This window comes from Chrysemys picta, chromosome 6 (assembly GCF_011386835.1).
Source record: "Chrysemys picta bellii isolate R12L10 chromosome 6, ASM1138683v2, whole genome shotgun sequence".
Lineage (NCBI taxonomy): Eukaryota > Metazoa > Chordata > Testudines > Emydidae > Chrysemys > Chrysemys picta.
In genome coordinates this window covers 45,358,160-45,375,772 of record NC_088796.1, presented here as the reverse complement: position 1 = coordinate 45,375,772, position 17,613 = coordinate 45,358,160, and the positions used below count along the sequence as shown (strand labels likewise).

Here is a 17,613-nt window from a genome sequence, read left to right as displayed (position 1 = left end):
GCCTGAGGCAGAGACAATTGACTGGCAAATAAGAGCAGCAACCTCCCACTCATACTGTTATACAATATCCCAGGTGGAAGTCAAAGGAGCCATTGTATGTGCCATGCTTTAGCTGTGAGCAGCCTGAAGACCTCCCCCATGCAATCTATTCCTGCTAGGAGAAGAAGTAAACTTCACCAAGACTTGTGAGTGGGGCCAATGCAAAGCTGGGGGTGTCAGTGCACACTCTGATCACTATCTACATAAAATAATAATGATTTATCCACTCATGGATCATGCTCATTGACCTCTTCAGCAGATTCTGGGCCTGTTCAGCTCCTCTGATTCCTATTGCTATTCTCCTGTTGATATCCCCTTCAGTTTGGTTCAAAATTAATGCAATGGTCTCCACCCTCTGCCCCAGTTTTTAATCTGTGGTAGAACCACTCTCCTGAACAATAGGCGGTGTGTGCCCCAGGGAGCCGCTGTTTGCTGCACTGACTAAATCCTGCTCACCTTACTCATAGGAATAGTGCCTCTACAGTCATTGGTTTTCTCTGTGGGTTTTCTGGTGTGTGCCTTTGATCAATTAGCATTTGGACCCTGGATTTTATCTATAGTACAGGCTGGCTACACACAAACATGCAGCAAAATATCCAAACTATAATCTGTGTTATTTCCATGCAAGTCTGTGTGTCAACATTCTTATTTCAGAATAAAATTGGCTAGATGTGGTCATTTTAGGAAACTGGATTGGTGAAAGGGGTGTATAAGTTTGTGAGCAGACCTTCCCTTGGGTCCCCATCCAGCAGCCACTTACGTAGATCAATGGGACTACTCAAATACTTATAGTTAAGCAGATGTTTCAATATTTGCAGAATCAGGGCCTTCATTTGTTCTCTCTTTTTATATATTTCAAATGTAATTTCATCATAGCTGTTGAACAGATTGAGAGATCTGTGACATTGCAAAGGTATAGCTTATTGAGATTTCTCTTTCTATTCCTTTTACAATATTGTATGTGTTTTACATTTTTCATGTTTATGACACATTAGACAACAAAGAGGTTTTTGTTTTTCCTATCTTCTTTTTTTTTTTTCTTCAGAAAAGCTGAAATGCTAAATCGGTCACATTTGCTGTACTGATGGATCTGAACTGATTTGAGTCAATGCCAAACAGGAGGTGATCCCTTTATGTCAGTGCTTACTTTTTTAAAACTGGATCTTAATTCCTGCATTGGAAATGAAGATGGGTTAGCTATTAGCCCTCATATTAATAATTTAGAAAATACATGCCCAATCACTTGTGTTCTTTCAATTCCCACTGAACACAGCTGCAACCTGCATTAGGTGTTAGGGCGAACTGATATGTTTCAGATGAGATATTTGTGCTGAATTATTAGGGTAGTCTGTATTACAAAATTACTAATAAACATTGCTTCTGGCTCAATTTAGCCTGAACTCAGTGAACCTAGCCAATGGTGACAAATCAAAAACTCAGAAATACCCTATGAATGAATCTAACTAATCAAGAAACCCTGTAGGAAGTAGATGCCAGGATTAATGAGCCAGTGGTTTCACCGTGCCATGCTGTTATTTCTTCACATAAATGCCCTCAGATGAGATTACCTTTGTCATGAAAAGGAGAAGAGGAAGGTTACATACTTTCAGCTGACAGGTTAACTGCCATACCTCCATTACTGTAAGATACATTTTCATGTTCTGAGTTTTTTATTCTGAAAATGAAAATTTAAAGTCCACAACACAAATTAAAACACATTTTCTTTTCCAGGAGCAGGGATCATTGCTGCTAGAGCAATAATAGACTGTACTACATGTTACCAGATACCATAACTTGCCCAAACTTCCTCAACTGTTAATTATTGCTCAGTAGATACAATCTCCAGTAGAGCCAGTTCTGCCTTCCAGTTGGATTTGAGGGGTGGAAGACACTGTCAAAGCATTTAATCAAAAAAGTAAATGAAAGATTCAGCTGCATTAACAGTATGTATATACGTACCTTAGACATTAGATTGCTGTTATATAAAGGGAAGTAAACCTGCTTAGATGTACCCTAGTATGGAAATGAATCCATAACTGAATATCTGAATCTGTTAAGAGCCTCGGTGGATGACTGACTGATCAAAGCTAAATCACATTTAAGGTGGGCAAATAAGACTAGTTTGTACAATCCCCAATATGCTGTATTAGCTACTTAGTATATAATAAACTAATTATTATTCATCATAAATGTTCCTGTTCTATATGTATAGAATTCAGTCACTTTTCTGACCATTTTATTCAGTGGTGCTGGAAGAATTTTTATAGTGGGGATGCTGGAGGTAGAAGCCATGTATTTGGGTTGTTATTGCTACTTCAAGCCAGGTGGTGCGGCAGCACCCCCAGCACCCGTAGTTCCAGCACCTGTGAGTTCATTTGAATGAAGCAAGGTTGTTGCTGGTGGTATGTAAAAATGGTCATGTTGTTTAATTTTTATATTTCAATATCAAGTGTGAGAGATGTCTGGGAATAAAATCACTCACTTGCAGCCTGTAAACTGTATGACTGAAATTTGCACTTCCCTTCTTTTCATCCCTGTTAAATATGTAAGTACATCATCTTAAACATTTTATGTTGCAAAGCTTCAGCTAGTGCTATCTGTATATATAACTTCAAAAATCTTCAGGACTCATAACATGAAGATCTATTGCCATGGAAACAAATATTATATCAAAATTGGATAAGGACAAAAAGCTTGGGTCATATCTAGAACAACGTTTTCATTAGAATATGGAGAAAACGGTTTATATTTCAGAAAGATCATTAAATGGAAGGATCTTTGTAAGACATCTGCCACAGATTTGTAATTTTCCATTAGGGGCAAGAGTTGGACCTTTTGGATTGTGTCTTCTCGCCCCCTCCCTCCAAGCTGGAGAACACATTTTCTCATCCCATTAAAAAGCACATATTTTTTGAGATCTTGTATAGAACATTTTATTACATTCCTGATTCCTACATCATAAAGCTGTCTTGCTTACAGCAGTATAAAGAAGCTGTAAAATTAACATGCTTGTAAACAACCTTCCATGCACTTTGGAAGAAACGGCGTGAGGTTTACACTGATCTCCTAAATGGACGTTGAGACATGCAGGTGAGAATTAAAGGCCAAAGACTGGTAGGTGCTGGGATGTGGCAAAAACAAAACGACCAAGTACTGTACTGTGTTGAGCATGCCCAACCACCCGCTTTTAATCCAGAAAAGGGCGCCTATGGCGATACTGCCTGAGGCTACCGAGCTCTTATTAAAAAGCATTCTTCGATATCCACTACGTCTGGATTTTCATCTTGATAAGCCTAATTAATCAGAAATGCCAAGGGCCTGGCCACATCCTGCTCCGACTGTGAGTGGCAAAATTCCCACTGACTGCACTGGAGCAGGACTTCAACGCAAAAGATTCTTTATAATTGAAAAAGCCCATTTAAAAGGAGGAGAAAACTCCATCACATCTTGGCGTGTAATCGCTGCCCGAGGGCAGTGGCGCTCTTAGGACATTATGATGTGGGGTGGCCAATGGAGGACAAGGCTGGGGGATGCTGTAGGACACCGATGGCGCAGCGTGTTCCGTTTGCTCAGGTTTACCCCAGGCCCTAGTACCGTATGTGAACGTTGATCACGGCGAAACACGCGAGTAACATGTTGCGCATGTTGTGCCCTGGAGAGCCACCACTCAGATGTGATAGCTTAACTGGCTTGACATCTAGGGTAGCAAGATTCTGCCACGGGGCGCGGGGCCGTTGCCCTGTGTCCCTCCAGTAGACTCACTCCTGCTCTGGAGCGTCAGTAATTTATCCTCCTTTTATTTCTCTTTTAAATTAAATATACATGTGTAATATGCACTTTGGAGCAAGCAAGGACCCTTCTGCGGCTGACTATGCGTTGGGCACTCTCCGGTGTGTAATTAAGAGGTGTGTAATTGATGTACAGGAGGAAACGATCGTAGTGAATCACATTTAAAAAATCACTGTATGATGCTTGACAACATCCTGTACTTTTCCTAAGTCAAAGTTTGCACAGAAGTAAATGGCGCGGTTTCTCTTCCGTGCGATTAGCCAAGTGCCAGGAGTGCACTCATTTCACGTGTGGCAAGAAGATCTCGCCTCCAATTTCATTTCTCCTTCCTACAACCTTTTCCGGCCGGGGGAGGTGAGACCCGCCACCACCGTCCAGCCATCCCTTCACCGAACCCCAAGACTCCGTGCCCACATTAGCCGTTTTATTTGGCTGTCGAAACTATTAATTCCTTTTTGTCTGAAAATCAAAGGATGTGGCACGTTCTACCCACGGGCAAACCTCCCGTCTTCGCGCTGGTTGCAGGATTCGCTCCGTGCTTAACTATTTATTCTACTTAACCCTATGTGGCCCCAACACACATTATCTGAAACGGATCAGTAAGAAAGTGTCTTGCTCTCTGGGTCTGAGACCTGTTAATGTCGTAATTTCGTGCCCTGTCCCATGCACATAGGCATTGGGTTTGTGTGTCCTTGGCGCTGGCTCACATCTTCCCATCCTAGGCTCTCATACCAATCGGGCTTTAGCACACCTTGTCGCTTACTTCTCGTCTCTCTCTCTCTCTCTCCCACCCCCCCACCTCCCCCAGCCCCCACTGTGTTATTTGTAACGTAACTTTCCGTTTCTTGGAGTTGAAATGTCAATTACTCACAAAGATCAACAAAAGTTTATTAATCATGAAGTATTAAAATTGTAATAAATGAAATACTTCAATGCAAAGTTCAAGCAAGCAAATCATTCCCAAAATCATTGAATTTTAAATTAACGGGGATCTTTTTTTTTCCTGTGGGTTAAGAGACCGCTTTTATCTCACACGCCACACCAAAACCCATAATTCTTCATATCACATACTGAAAATGATTTTATTTATCCATTTACATTAACTTGTTATAAACTTGTCCGGAAAAGTCAAATAATATGCTTTATATTAGCTCAAACATTTATTAAGAAACCCAAAATTCAATAAATAAGCACAGACAATAAGTTAAAACAGATCACAAACCGACCAGTATGTAACAAGAATGCTTTATCTACACAAAACATCCTATTTCACATTGTTTGTTCATTCTTCCAAAGAGCATCTGTTCTCCGGGATTGGATTGGACCAGCACATGCAGAAAAGAGCTGATTGTGTTCTCTGTACAAAGTTTGGCAGGGTTGGGGAGAGAGACTGTCCATGTGCACCAGGCCCTTGCCGCTGAGTTGCAAGGGCCAGTGGCAACAGCAGAAGATGCAATAGAGACAATAGCAACAAAATAAAAATAAAAAAGGTGACAGGTTTGCAACTAAATCGATCAAGAAATCAAAGATCCAGAAAAGGGAAGTGCTTCCCCCCCCTCACACTTTTTACAAAAGGAAACATGACTTTGATTTTTGCTCTCACTTATAAACCCTTTATCAAAATGGGTTCAATTTCCTCTTGATATCTCTCATCACTTCATTAATCTGCCCAGCCCCCCCCAAAGCCAGTGCTGCCCGTTAGGAAAACTTCTGACCAAAAAGCCCTGCAATATTTGTTGTTGGGGTTGTTATTGTTGTGCTTTAAAAAAAAATGGATCTCTTGGCAAAGCCCAATAGATGGCTGGGTGGGTGGGGAAGGGAGACAAGGGACAAATTAAAACGAGATCCCAAATGCCCAATGAGTCCTTTCGTGTGTTGATGTGAAGACACAAGGCCCTGGTTGTTGTGTCTCCTCCCGGGAACACAGGCCTGGGGTCTGGGGGCGTGTGAGGGGAGGGCGGGGGGTGTTTCTCTGCCCACAAACCAGTCCATTGGTGTCTGATTTCAGATCCTGAGTCGACTCCCTGGTAAGTAAGTCGGGGAGGGGGGGGAGAGGGACGCGATCCGCGGGGGGGGGGGGTGAGGGCGGCGGCCGGGCGCGGGGGGCAGGCGGCGCTGCCATTAGGTGAAGCTCATGGAGACTGTGTGCTCCAGCGCTTTGCGGCGGAGGGAGGCGATGCTGGTTCCCCGCCACACGTCGCTGCTGTCCGGGGAGCTGCAGAGCTGCGGCGAGCCCGTCACGTTGCTGGGGCCGGGCAGCGAGGCGGGCACCATGCCGGGGAAGGCGGGCTGGTAGAGGTGCGACTGCAGGCCGGCGCCGTTGGAGCCCGCCAGGCTGTTGGACAGGCCCATGGAGTTGGGCGGCGGCCCGGCCGCCAGGCTGCACTGGGACAGCGACTGCGCCATGGCCTGCTGGCGGCCCAGCGCCGGCGGCAGCGGCAGCTGCGACACGCCCGGCATGGCGGCCGCGGCCCAGCGCGTGTCGTTGGCGTGGAAGGAGCACAGGCTGTCGCCCATGGCGGCGGCGGCGGCCGCGGCGGCCGAGGGGAACTGCGGCAGGCCCGGCGTGGGCAGCAGCGTGCCCGGCGCCCGGAACACGTTCGTGGTCTTCTTGCGCTTCTTCCACTTGGCCCGCCGGTTCTGGAACCAGACCTGCCGGACACGGGTGGGGAGAGAGCGAGAGAGGCTGGTTAGGGACCGTGCGCCGCGGGGCAGGGCCGCGGCCCCGCAGAGAGCCACCGGCGGGGAGAGCTGCCCAGGCCCCCGTCTGTGCCTGCCTTCCCCGGGACCCCAGACACACAGCCCGGCACGAGATCCCACACCGGCCACCTGAGAGGGTGAGGCCCGTTGGGCTAGGCGCGGGGCAAGCCCACAGGAAGGCGCTGGCTAATCTAAGAAGAAAAGTGACAGGAAGGGTGGGGCAAAAGGATGCAATCAAATCTAGAGGCTGTATCTACACTGTATAGTGCTTGTTCTGTGGAAATTATGTATATAATGTATCCCTTATATATCCATATGGCTGCATAGAGGTGGGTAGAATCATAGAAGTGTAGGACTGGAAGGGACCTCAGTAGGTCATCTAGTCCAGACCCCTGCACTCAACGCAGGACTAAGTCTTAAGTATATATGCAGACATAAGAAATATATCCGAGATCGATACTTCCTTATATACATCATTCCCACATCCTACCCAGGATGTGTTAACCACATGCCCATCTGTATATGTATGTACAACCTACACCACATAGGCATAAATACTCCCTCTTTCTACTAAAAGTATAAACGGGATTTAAAACTTGGAAAAAGACTTCCTTATTTTGACTCCTCAAAGACACAACACACAGTTTGCACCAAGAAAAATAGTTTAGTTGTAAGCAAAATAGATCTGATAATAATATACTTTGGAATAGCAAAGTCTGTACCATTGAGTCACCTTCTGGTTTGTGTAGCCATGATAACCTGCATTTGCACCAATAATGGTTGGTGCTTAAGGATTTAAATATAGAATTCCACAAGCATATGCCGGATTCAAATGGATCTTTGTTGAATGTTTCTTTGGTATGGGGGATCTATTTCCAGTTGCCCTGAGCTGTATTAGCTCTCAGATCTACTGTATGCAGAGAATGACAGAAGCTTGAGCCTGAGGGCCTTATCTCCTTCTCAAGAGCCAGGTTCTTCTCATCTGTGGAGTGAAAGTAAATGTATCTTTCCGACGTTGCAAATGAATGGAGGCTAAGTTCAAAGCTTTCTTATACTAGTTGTCAATAACATTTAATTTTGCTTTGACAAACCCAAGTCTCTTTTGCAATGAGCTATATTTGACTGATTAAATACACTTCAAACTTACTTAGGGGACTTACATTTTACTTCTTAATAAATGGCAAAGAGAATCTCTGATCTTTTAGGCTATTTGTCTACAAATGTCAAAATAAAGAAGATGCAATAGAAGTTTTCTATTAGATCATTGTCTAAACTGTGTTGCCATGGTAATAATCTCTTAACATTTTTAGATACTCATTTTGATGTGCTAGTTAATCAACTGGGTTTTCATCTCCTTCATCCCGCTGGTGAACTGATACCTGATAGTGACACCTGCGCGTTACACTTATTTATTCTCCATTCAGCCATTTAACCCAGTGTTTTGTTTATTAATCAGGCCAAATCCGGCTGGTTTTACTCACTGGGAGTCAGTGGAACGTGATTTGGCCTGATTCAAATGACCTGGTCTATATTTTGGGGAATTTTACAAATGTTCTATAAAAATCAGAGCCCAGAATGTGACAACTGCTTACCTAGGATCAGCGTCTGTCTTAGTCAGATAATTCATTACTTATTGCAGAGCCAAAAATCCCTCCCACATGCACTACAATTGAACTATTCGGAATGGTTTTGTAATATAGATTTCAATTCCATTGAAATAGCACATAGGCGATTCTTTTACAAGAAGGCTATTTAGAGCACTAGGTTTACTCCCTCGTCCCTCCCCAAGTCTCTCTCCGCTCCCTTCCCCACCTGACATGGTTTTTATTGTCTCCCTCCCTAGCCTTTATCCCCTTGCATTGTCTCTCCTGGTGTTGTGCTCTGTGTACAGCTCCGCTGTAGCCCCGCAAGTTGCCGTGTGACTGATTAATAAAGCTGCAGGAATTTATATAATGAAAGGGATCAATGTCTCTGTCCCAGGATTGAGCTGTCTGCAGCCACCTTCACTCATAACGAGGCGAATTTGTGTAAAATACGCCGGGCTAAAAAATAAATAAATAAGGAAGCATCGGTCCTGTGTTCCTGACCCTGCTTGAGGTAGCGTCTGAATTCTTATAAAAGCGTCTATGTGATTGGAACATAATTTTCTTACGTTAACTCCGAATTGTTCACCACTGACGCTTGGTGGCTGCACCATTAGCAAGCAGCACTCAAACCCGACCTGCGTGCTGTTGTTTGTTGGATTTTTTTTTTGAGTCAGATGTTTTTAGTAACCAGATTCTTTGATTCAAAGTGATAATATTGGAGTGAATAGACTGATAGGTTTCATTGCATTGTCAAAGGAAAATACTGGGATGTGTAAGAGGGGAAATCAGCGAATCCACTCTGAATTCCCGATTATTACTATTCTGGATCCTAGAACCTGCTGGAGTTTATCGTTTAATATTATATACTTAGACTGAGAAATATGGTCGGCCATTAACGGAAATGAACAGCTGTTAAGGACCTAAATGTTATATGAATAATCGAAAAATCGTGTTCAATTATGTTTTAGGGTTAATAGTTAAATTGCGGCTACAAAATCTTTTTATGTTTCATGGTTTACTGGTGTTGTAAAGAATCTCCATCAGGTCTGATCGCCTCAGTTCATAGCTATAGTGCATATGCTTTTAAAATGTGAATGTTTCCAGTTGAAAACTAGTGCATGACAGATTAAAACGTGGAGAAAACCTGAGGGAGATTTTGAAAATGCACACATGACAACTCTGGAAATATATTAACCACAGGCATTGGGCAACTCTGGAGTATGTTTAAAATGCAACTAGCCCCTGAAAATTATTAATACAACAGTGAGAATCTAATGGAGGTTGGAAGCTAAAAATCTACTTTGATATCTGCTGTTACAGTAATATAGACATACTGTAAATGTATTTTAAAATATATAGTCCGTTTAATTCCCCAGCAATAAATGTGTTAGAAATAGAGAGAGAAGAGGAGAGAATATTACTTTTTTTTTTTCAAGAGCCAAACCTTTATGAAGATCTCATTGGAATCTAGCGGATGATTAATGTGAAGATTTGGTAGGAAATCTGGAGAGCTGTATTAAAGCTCAGATCTCAGGTTCATTTCGATCAGCCAGCCGTGAACTCTGGGCCGAATTCATTACACTTTAATAGTGCTGGGAGAGGAAGAAAATGCAATTTCTCATTCCATTAGAAAACTAGAAAATACTCTCAGCTTGTCCTCTATTAAGATGTGGCAGGTGACAGGACCATTGTGGAGGATACGGTCAATGGAATTACAGCACATTATTTTTGTTCGTATAAAATATTGAAAGGCAAGGCTGACTGTGCAGAAGTTATTTCACTGATTTGGTTTTTATGTAAATAAAATATTGAAAGTTAATTAATCCATGCTAGAGACTAATGATTATGCTTATTATATTGCATTTGATCGCGTAATTTGCATGATTCTCGCATTGCTGGTTAATAAGCCATTCCAGGTTATAAATAATTCTGAAATTGGTTTCTAATAATGGCATGCTATAAAAAAATGGTTTTATTACACAAGCCTGAAAAGCAGAGCGATATCAGACATGGAATTGGGTTCCCTTATAAGCACTAGTCCTTTAATAATTATTTAGATGTATAATATACATTAAATATAGCTCTAAAATGAGGAAAGAGGTAATTTATTCTAGCATTTAAAACATATAAAATACATACAGCCGCTATAAATTAACTGTTTAGATCATTTCTTAGTCAGTGTGGTGCCCCACATACTGCAAGGAATGTGTAGGCAATCTGTTAACTATAAAGAATACTATGAAGTACTCATATAAGAACATAAACCAATTACTATTTAATTTAAATTTGGTCAAGGAGCAATGATACAGTGAATTGTGAAGTAAATACATTTTACATAAATTATTTTTGCATTACATTACATGTTAATCATTTTGAAGTGTTAATTAAGAAGGTTATGTTGATCTGATTACTTTTTAAACTGCAGAACATTATTGCAAAAAATATTTAAATTGCCACTCTATTAAACTGTTTTTATCAGCAGTCTCGTGCTATTATCGTTGGTTCAGGATTATGCTGAGGCCATTAAAACACGTTATCTTTCTTCCGACGTATTTCTTTGATGTGCTTTTGGAAAATAACTATTTCCATTATATATTTTATATTTTACTTCATTTACCACACTCCTAATATTGAAATTGGTATCATTAACCTTTGGGAAACCCAATAAAGTTTAATCGTCCACGTTTTCTTTTTTCATAAAGGCAGTTGTCCAGTTATATTTTATTTGTGAATCTAATTTCTATTTTAATTTAAACTAATTATCATCATGTGTCGGTTTTATACAATTGTTTTACTTTTTAAAACAAATGTGTGTGTGTGTTCTGTTAAACGAACACAATCAGTTTCTGGTTATGAAACGTTCATTTAGATTTTAAAATATCTTTTGTATTTCTTTTTTTTTTATTTTTTTATTTTTATTTTTATTTTTTTGGTGCATGAGGACTTGGCTTACCGTGAGAATTTTTGGAGAGGAACAATGTTAAAATGAAAATGCGTTCATAGTATCACCAGACCACATATCGTTAAAGCATTTTTCAATGTTCGTAATTCGTCTAAGCATCTCACACAAAATTTCCCAGAACAAAAGTTTAGGTTTAAAAGCGTTATTTGTTATAGTCTTTTGTTTTTATCCCTCTCGCCTACTTTTAATTTCTGCCTAAAATTATTTGAATAAACTGTTTGCTGTATGTCAAAAATATATATAATAAAATAACGTGAAGACAATCTTCTTGATATACTTAGTTCTACTGCTGTCTTCAGTGATTACACCGTATTTTAAAGCAAGTATTAAAGAAACTTAAACTCAAAATGTTGTGCTCACAGAAATTCCTTTTTAACAAACAATTAAAAATGTAACATACTGCTAAAATTCGATTCATATGTATAGAAGGGTTTTTAAGCTATAAAATATTTCAGGCAATCTGGCATAAAGGGAAAACATTGCCGCAGATTTCAATGGGAGATCTTCAGGACCTTGGACAGCTTACACTACTAAATTAGATTCAGAGTTCAACCAATTCAGTGCTAACAATGATAAAAGAAGCAGGAACATATTAGGAGCATACGCTTATTGTAAACATTTCAGGAGACACAAACATGTGAGTAATTGAACAGTCTCTGAATGTGCAATCGCTTTCCTAGTGTTCAATGCCGCTTTCCACTGGAATTCAACATTTCCCCCAAATCCAAGAAAACGCCACTTCAGATTTACATTACACTTTGAAATTATTTTAGCTCGCTGGTAATATTTCACATGTTCATTAGTAAACAGGAAGCTCAACTACGAGTATTAAAAATTAAACAGAAAGCTAGTTACAGCAAATACTTGATCTGTCGTTGATTTTGTTTGTTTTGGGGTCTCTTTCTGATCGATCGATCGATCGATCGTTCAGAGATCAATTGTAAAGAGTGAGGGTGTTCACAATCAGCTCAGAAAACATCCCATTTTACTACGCAGAACTATGCCACGCACTACACTGCTAATGATTTTTTTTCTCCCTAACGGGGATTGGCTCAGTCATTTGTGCAGAAATATGTGGGCTGTTTAATAGCTGATATTCAACTGTTGCATTCACATTGATGCCGATAATCCCTTTCTTACACCAGATGGGTGTTTAAAAAATTCCTGGCGGCTTCAAATGTAATTTTGTTAGGCATATTTTGTAAAAGGCTGGTCACCAAGCGCTGGCTCTGGGTGGGTTTATTATTATTTATGTTATGGATTAGGCGGTGATCATTTGAGCTGTCTCTCTAGACGGTATGATCAGGAAATTACAACCCAGCCTGTTCTCTGTTAAGCCCACAAGGGAAAGCCTGAAGGAGGGATGTGAACACAAAAGAGAGCTGAGGGGCAGGAGCCCTGTGAGGTGTGGTGGTTACAGGTAGTGAGTGCAGGACGCTCGGGGGGTGGGTGACTGAGGGATCCGGGAGGTTTGGGTACGGAAGCAACTGCTCATACCTGGACCCGGGACTCGGTGAGGCCGATCCTCAGGGCCAGCTCTTCCCTCATGAAGATGTCTGGGTAATGGGTCTTGGCGAAGCTCCTTTCCAGCTCGTTAAGCTGCGCCGGGGTGAAGCGGGTCCGGTGCCGTTTCTGTTTCTGCTGCCCCTGCTGCTGTCCCGTTTGATTGGGGTTCTGCCCGCCCGGCTGCCCCTGCTGCTTGTCGGGGTCTTTGGCGCTGACTGCCAAGGAGGCCGGGTTGGAGCCCACCGTGGTGATGTCCTCCCCGGGCAGGAGGGTGGCCCCTTCCACCGTGTCCGAGTTGGGAGCCATGTCTCCCGGGTGCCCTCCCGGGTCAGAGCCCCCTACGCCCAGCCGGCACTTCACCGCCTCCCGGTGTCCCAGCAGCTCGGCTGCATCTTTCATTCCTGCGGAGGCAAAGCAGCTGCGGTCACTCCTCTGCAGCCAGGTAGGCGGCCCCCGCGCGGCCCCCACTTGTATCCAGCAGCGCCAGCGGCCGGCGCACCAAGTTTGCTAAGGGGCGAGCCCCAGCCATGGAGCCCCCGCAGCCCCCTTCGTTCGCCCACCACCACAGCCCTAGGCCGGCTACCCCGGCTCTCGCGCGCCGCCTCACACACTCAACTTCAGCAGGCAGGAAACTTTCCATCGCTTCCTCCTGCGCCAATCGACGGTTCGGGCCGATCTGTGGGGCCTGACCCGGCGGGGCCTCCCCAGGAACTGGGGGCGGGAGGGTATTATGTTTGCCGGCGCGGCTGACAAACCCAACCAGCCTCCTCGCAGGTGGCTTCGCCTCCCTGACAGATCTGGACCAACTCAATCCGATTTTGTCCCGTTTTAAATTAAAATTAATAAAAACCTCAAAATCACAAAGATTGGGATAATCTGCCCTAAAAGGGGGAGACCTGGGGCGGGAAAGAGACACGACATGTCCACAATTGGGGCTGGATCTACATATCCCAGAGACTTTTTTTTCCCTAAAAGACGCTGTTAAATCAAATTAAACTTTAATACAGCACAATTACTTTTAAAGAAATTAGCCCATTTAGAGCGCATTAAGGTAAAACAAGGAACAAATTGTCAATTTCCTGCTCTGGCTTCTTCCTTCGCGGCTGCCGGGGGGCGAGAAAGATGCTGGGGGGGGGGCGAAACTCACCGAGTCGGGCGTCCAGGAGGTCGGCGTGAGACAGCATCGCGCACCGCTCCAGGGCGAAGGCTGTTCCCCCCCAAATTTTAGCGGTTTTAAGTTATTTAAAATAGATATAAGATATAGATATATATAGATCGCCTAAATGAAAGAAAATTCGGTGTGTGGTTAAAAAGGGGGTCTCTTGCATTATAATGTCCTTTAGAGAGACGGGGAGGTGCTTAACACTTCAATGAACCCGTGAGCAGCTCGGCGAAGGGACCAATCAGGAGGGCAGGCTGCAAATGTCAGCGAGCCCGGCGAGTCCCCACTCCGCCCGCCCGCCCGCCCGCCTGCAGCCTCAGCACCAGCAGCCCCGCATCCCCCCAGGCGGCAGCAGCAGCAGCCGCAGCCCGGGGCTGTCGGGCTGGGCTTTCTCGCTGTGTCTCCCTCGCTCGCTTGTTTTTCTCCCGCCGCCCGTTTGTAATTCTGTTCCTTCTCCTGGCCAGAGCGACTTTACCGCTGCCCCGGCTCAGATCTGGCCCTGTGCGAAGGCCTGAGCTGGTGTCTCGCGGCGCCTTCCAACCCAAGCACAATGCAGGGTTGTGCCTAAGGAGCGTGCGCGGCCCCGCTTGGGAGCCTGGCTAGCAGGCTCTCCCGGACCAGGGGGTTTCCTCACTCCCGGTTTGGGGTTGGCTTCTGCTTTGTGTGTTAACTTTCACGCTGCAGCTCGGCTGTGAGTTTCAGTATCTTTGCGGGGCAGTGGCGGGTAGTGGGAGAACTCCAGTTAATCATTTGTAATACAGCGTAAATCGTTTATTCCCGCCATTCTTGAGGGCTGAAAGACAACGAGGAATAAAGTGATCCGAGTTCCTAGTGAAACTTACACACGCTCTGTTTTGCTCTCCCATGTCCCGTCCGCCCATCCCCCAAAGGTGATCTGGAGGCGCTTCTCGCCAGGGCTAAATGTTTGTGTGAAAGAGAAAACATTGCACTGAGATTGAAAAGCCCTTCAACATTTTGGGTTAAAGTTTCTAAGCTTGGCCACAAACTCAGTTTAAGGCGGTAAATAAAGTTAAATGCTTTTTATTTTCCTCTTGACTATGTTAAACTACTTGAACAATTTAAAGTGCTTTGCACAAGTGAAGCGAACCATTTCTAATGTTCTGATTTTTCAAAGCCAGCCAACAACAAAGTTTAGATTAGTAATATATTTCTAACCAGAGTAATTTTCAAGATCATTAGGCATTTATGTAATTAGTGCCAAATCTATAAGCTTTTATTACGATTATTAGAGTAAAATCAGTATAAATTTGTACTAATTTACTACTGTTTAGACTTGGCTGTCAAGCCAAGAGGTTCTTATTGTAAATGATAACTGAGGAAATTAAGTGCAAAATTCTGTACCATTTCTGATCCGCTCCTAAACAATCCGTTTCAATTGTATTTGTAGCAGAACATAATGCCCTTTTAAAGTTATTTGACTTGCATTTTTATTTGCAAAACAAGAAAAATACCCTCTACCCAGGCACAATGAAAACTGATATTTACTACTTCCAACTTGATTAACATTGATTTTTAATTCAATAGTGATGCAATTAAGATTATTCATTTAGTGCAAATAAAGCTTCCACAAAAAGAGAGCCCAGTGAAGTCTGTGTTAAATAATACAGCGCAAATGGCTTTTTTTGTTCGCCACCCAATTGACTTACACAAAACATTGTAAATGCTGCATGCGAGCAGATGCAAGAGTGATTTTGTTTGCAGCTCAGATGTGGTGGGTTTCGGCAGTGACTGAACAAGGAGACAAAGGAAGCGGCCGACCGCGATGTAGGGCAGTTTTGTTCCCTTTTCTCCCCTGTTCAGATCCTTGGTTACATTGATTCAATTCAGCTGTAGAGACGGCCGGCTCTTGGGTGCATCTCGGTCCCTGCACAGCACCACAGGAATAGCTTGGCTCAGAGACAGAGCCGGGCCCCACTTTAGTGGGAGAGCAAATCGCGGTGTGTGGTTGGTTAGTTTGTTTGTTTTTAATTTTGCTTTTAAATCTATTTTATTTTTACGCCAGCGAAAAAAAGGGCCCCCGTCTGGGGTGAAAACCCTGGGAGCAACCCCCCTCCCCCAAGCAACCCCACGTTGTAACAAGTAGCGCGACGAGAACCGAAGCAAAGTGAGAAGGGACCTGCAGTCGCAGACATGCCAAAGGAGACAGCCCGCCCCTGGGGAGGAGGCTGCTTGGCTGCAAGAGCCCTAGAGCCCTGGCTGGCTGGATGATGGGGTGTTATTTGTACGGGTGTCGGTGTGTTTTTACGCAGTGAACCCCAGACGGGCCAGGCGGTCTGGCTGGACTGATGGGTTTTAATGGTCTTGAGGGCTGTGGGTGTGTGTGGAGTGAGGGCTGCTAAGCAATGCCTGTGATGTCTTTGAGCTGAATAGGGAAATGATTGGAAAACCGGGCACTAATACGAGCCGTTTTGAAGTTACAATATTCAAGTCCTGTTTTGTTTGTTAGCTACATGGTACACTGAGGTGGCATAATATCCAGATCCTGCAAGTGTGTGCATCCTGCCTCTATAGCATACGTGCTATATAGTCCCACACTGAGATATCCTCCGTGTTGTTGTATGTTTCAGGTCGATAAATAAATGTGTAATAGTTAATGTGAAGACACATCAGAGTAATAACAATGGGAGGAAATCAAAGGATTATCAATCTCTCTTAGTAACCGCTGAATAACAATGTTGCACCGTGATTGATAGCGCGCTTCATTTTATGACTTTTCTATTGCTCTTGATTTTTATAGCAGTATAAACAAACTAAATCATTTCTACCAAGGCTTCAAAGTATAATCGTTGGGGGGGGGATAAGAAAAGGAAATCTGTAGAAGGGAAAAAAGAGACCAGGACTGACACTAAGCATGTCAGAAAGAAAATGACAATAGTAGATATGTAAAACACTATAATCACATTCCGCTCCTCTATACACTTGTTTTGTCAAGTGTGTGAATCCACCTGGGCAGTGTTTGAGATGTATTTACAAAGATTTTATTCCCCGTCATCGTTCCATTTTCCTAGGGTAGCCAGAAAAGTGTCAGTCAAGTCCATTCCTTTTATAATTTAAGGTATTTCCCACATGATCATAGGAACCGAAGTTCCTAACAAGGAAAGGCTTAGCACAATGGCCCCAAAATCTTCAGAATGACAAGAGTGTCTTCAGAAATCACTTCAGAGCAAAGTAAAAGGATTTTCTATGACGGATCCAGTGATTTTTCTTCAATAAATAGGTTTTAGATTGTTACACACACGTAGAACTGGAACAAAGGGAACTACCAGAAAATATATTGGTTGCCCCTAATAAAATTTATTTAGACAGTTTACTTCTCATAAAAATAGAGATTGAATTTTGTACAAGAGTGCCTGCCAAGGGGCTAGGCACATGGAATTTTCCCCCCCATTTCTTCCTTTTCCTCTTTTTAACAAAGCTCAGAGAGGACCTGATCGTGCTGTCGTTGCTCAGGCAAAACCTCCACTGGCTGCACTGGGAGGTTTGCCTGAGTAAGGATTGCAGGATCGAGGTCTTTAGTGTTTAAAATCGAAATAAACCCAATTCCCTCACGTTCTGACCCTGGGAAAAGGTACAGAACGTTACAAGCCTCAGGGCTGTTTTAAACTGTATCCAAGTACTGATTGAATGAGGCTATCACATAAACAAGTGTATTCACCCCCAAATTTGCTATTATTTAGGAACGGAATCTACCTTCATTCTTTCGTCGGAATAGTATTATTTTGTGCAAGAACTAACATAAAATAAGGTTAAACGTCTAAAGTCAGGAAGATGGATTGAACTCCATAGCTGCTTATGTTTAGGGTTTTCAAGTTGATATTTGATGTATACATTTATTGAGCATCCGTTGT

General features: G+C 43.2%; 1 protein-coding gene across 1 annotated transcript in view; it reads right to left on the bottom strand.

Annotated features, from left to right (window-relative positions):
- Nucleotides 1-4,797: 4,797 nt before the first annotated feature.
- OTP (orthopedia homeobox) overlaps nt 4,798-17,613 on the bottom strand; it is a 15,057-nt gene continuing 2,241 nt past the window's right edge. The window contains exons 1-3 of the mRNA XM_005288298.5: nt 13,730-17,613; nt 12,574-12,983; nt 4,798-6,480 (exon numbers count right to left, since the gene is read on the bottom strand). The exon at nt 13,730-17,613 is cut by the window's right edge and continues 2,241 nt beyond it. Coding sequence (XP_005288355.1) covers nt 5,950-6,480; nt 12,574-12,983; nt 13,730-13,766 — 978 coding nt within the window. The 5' untranslated portion in view covers nt 13,767-17,613 and the 3' untranslated portion in view covers nt 4,798-5,949. The remainder of the gene's footprint in view (nt 6,481-12,573; nt 12,984-13,729) is intronic.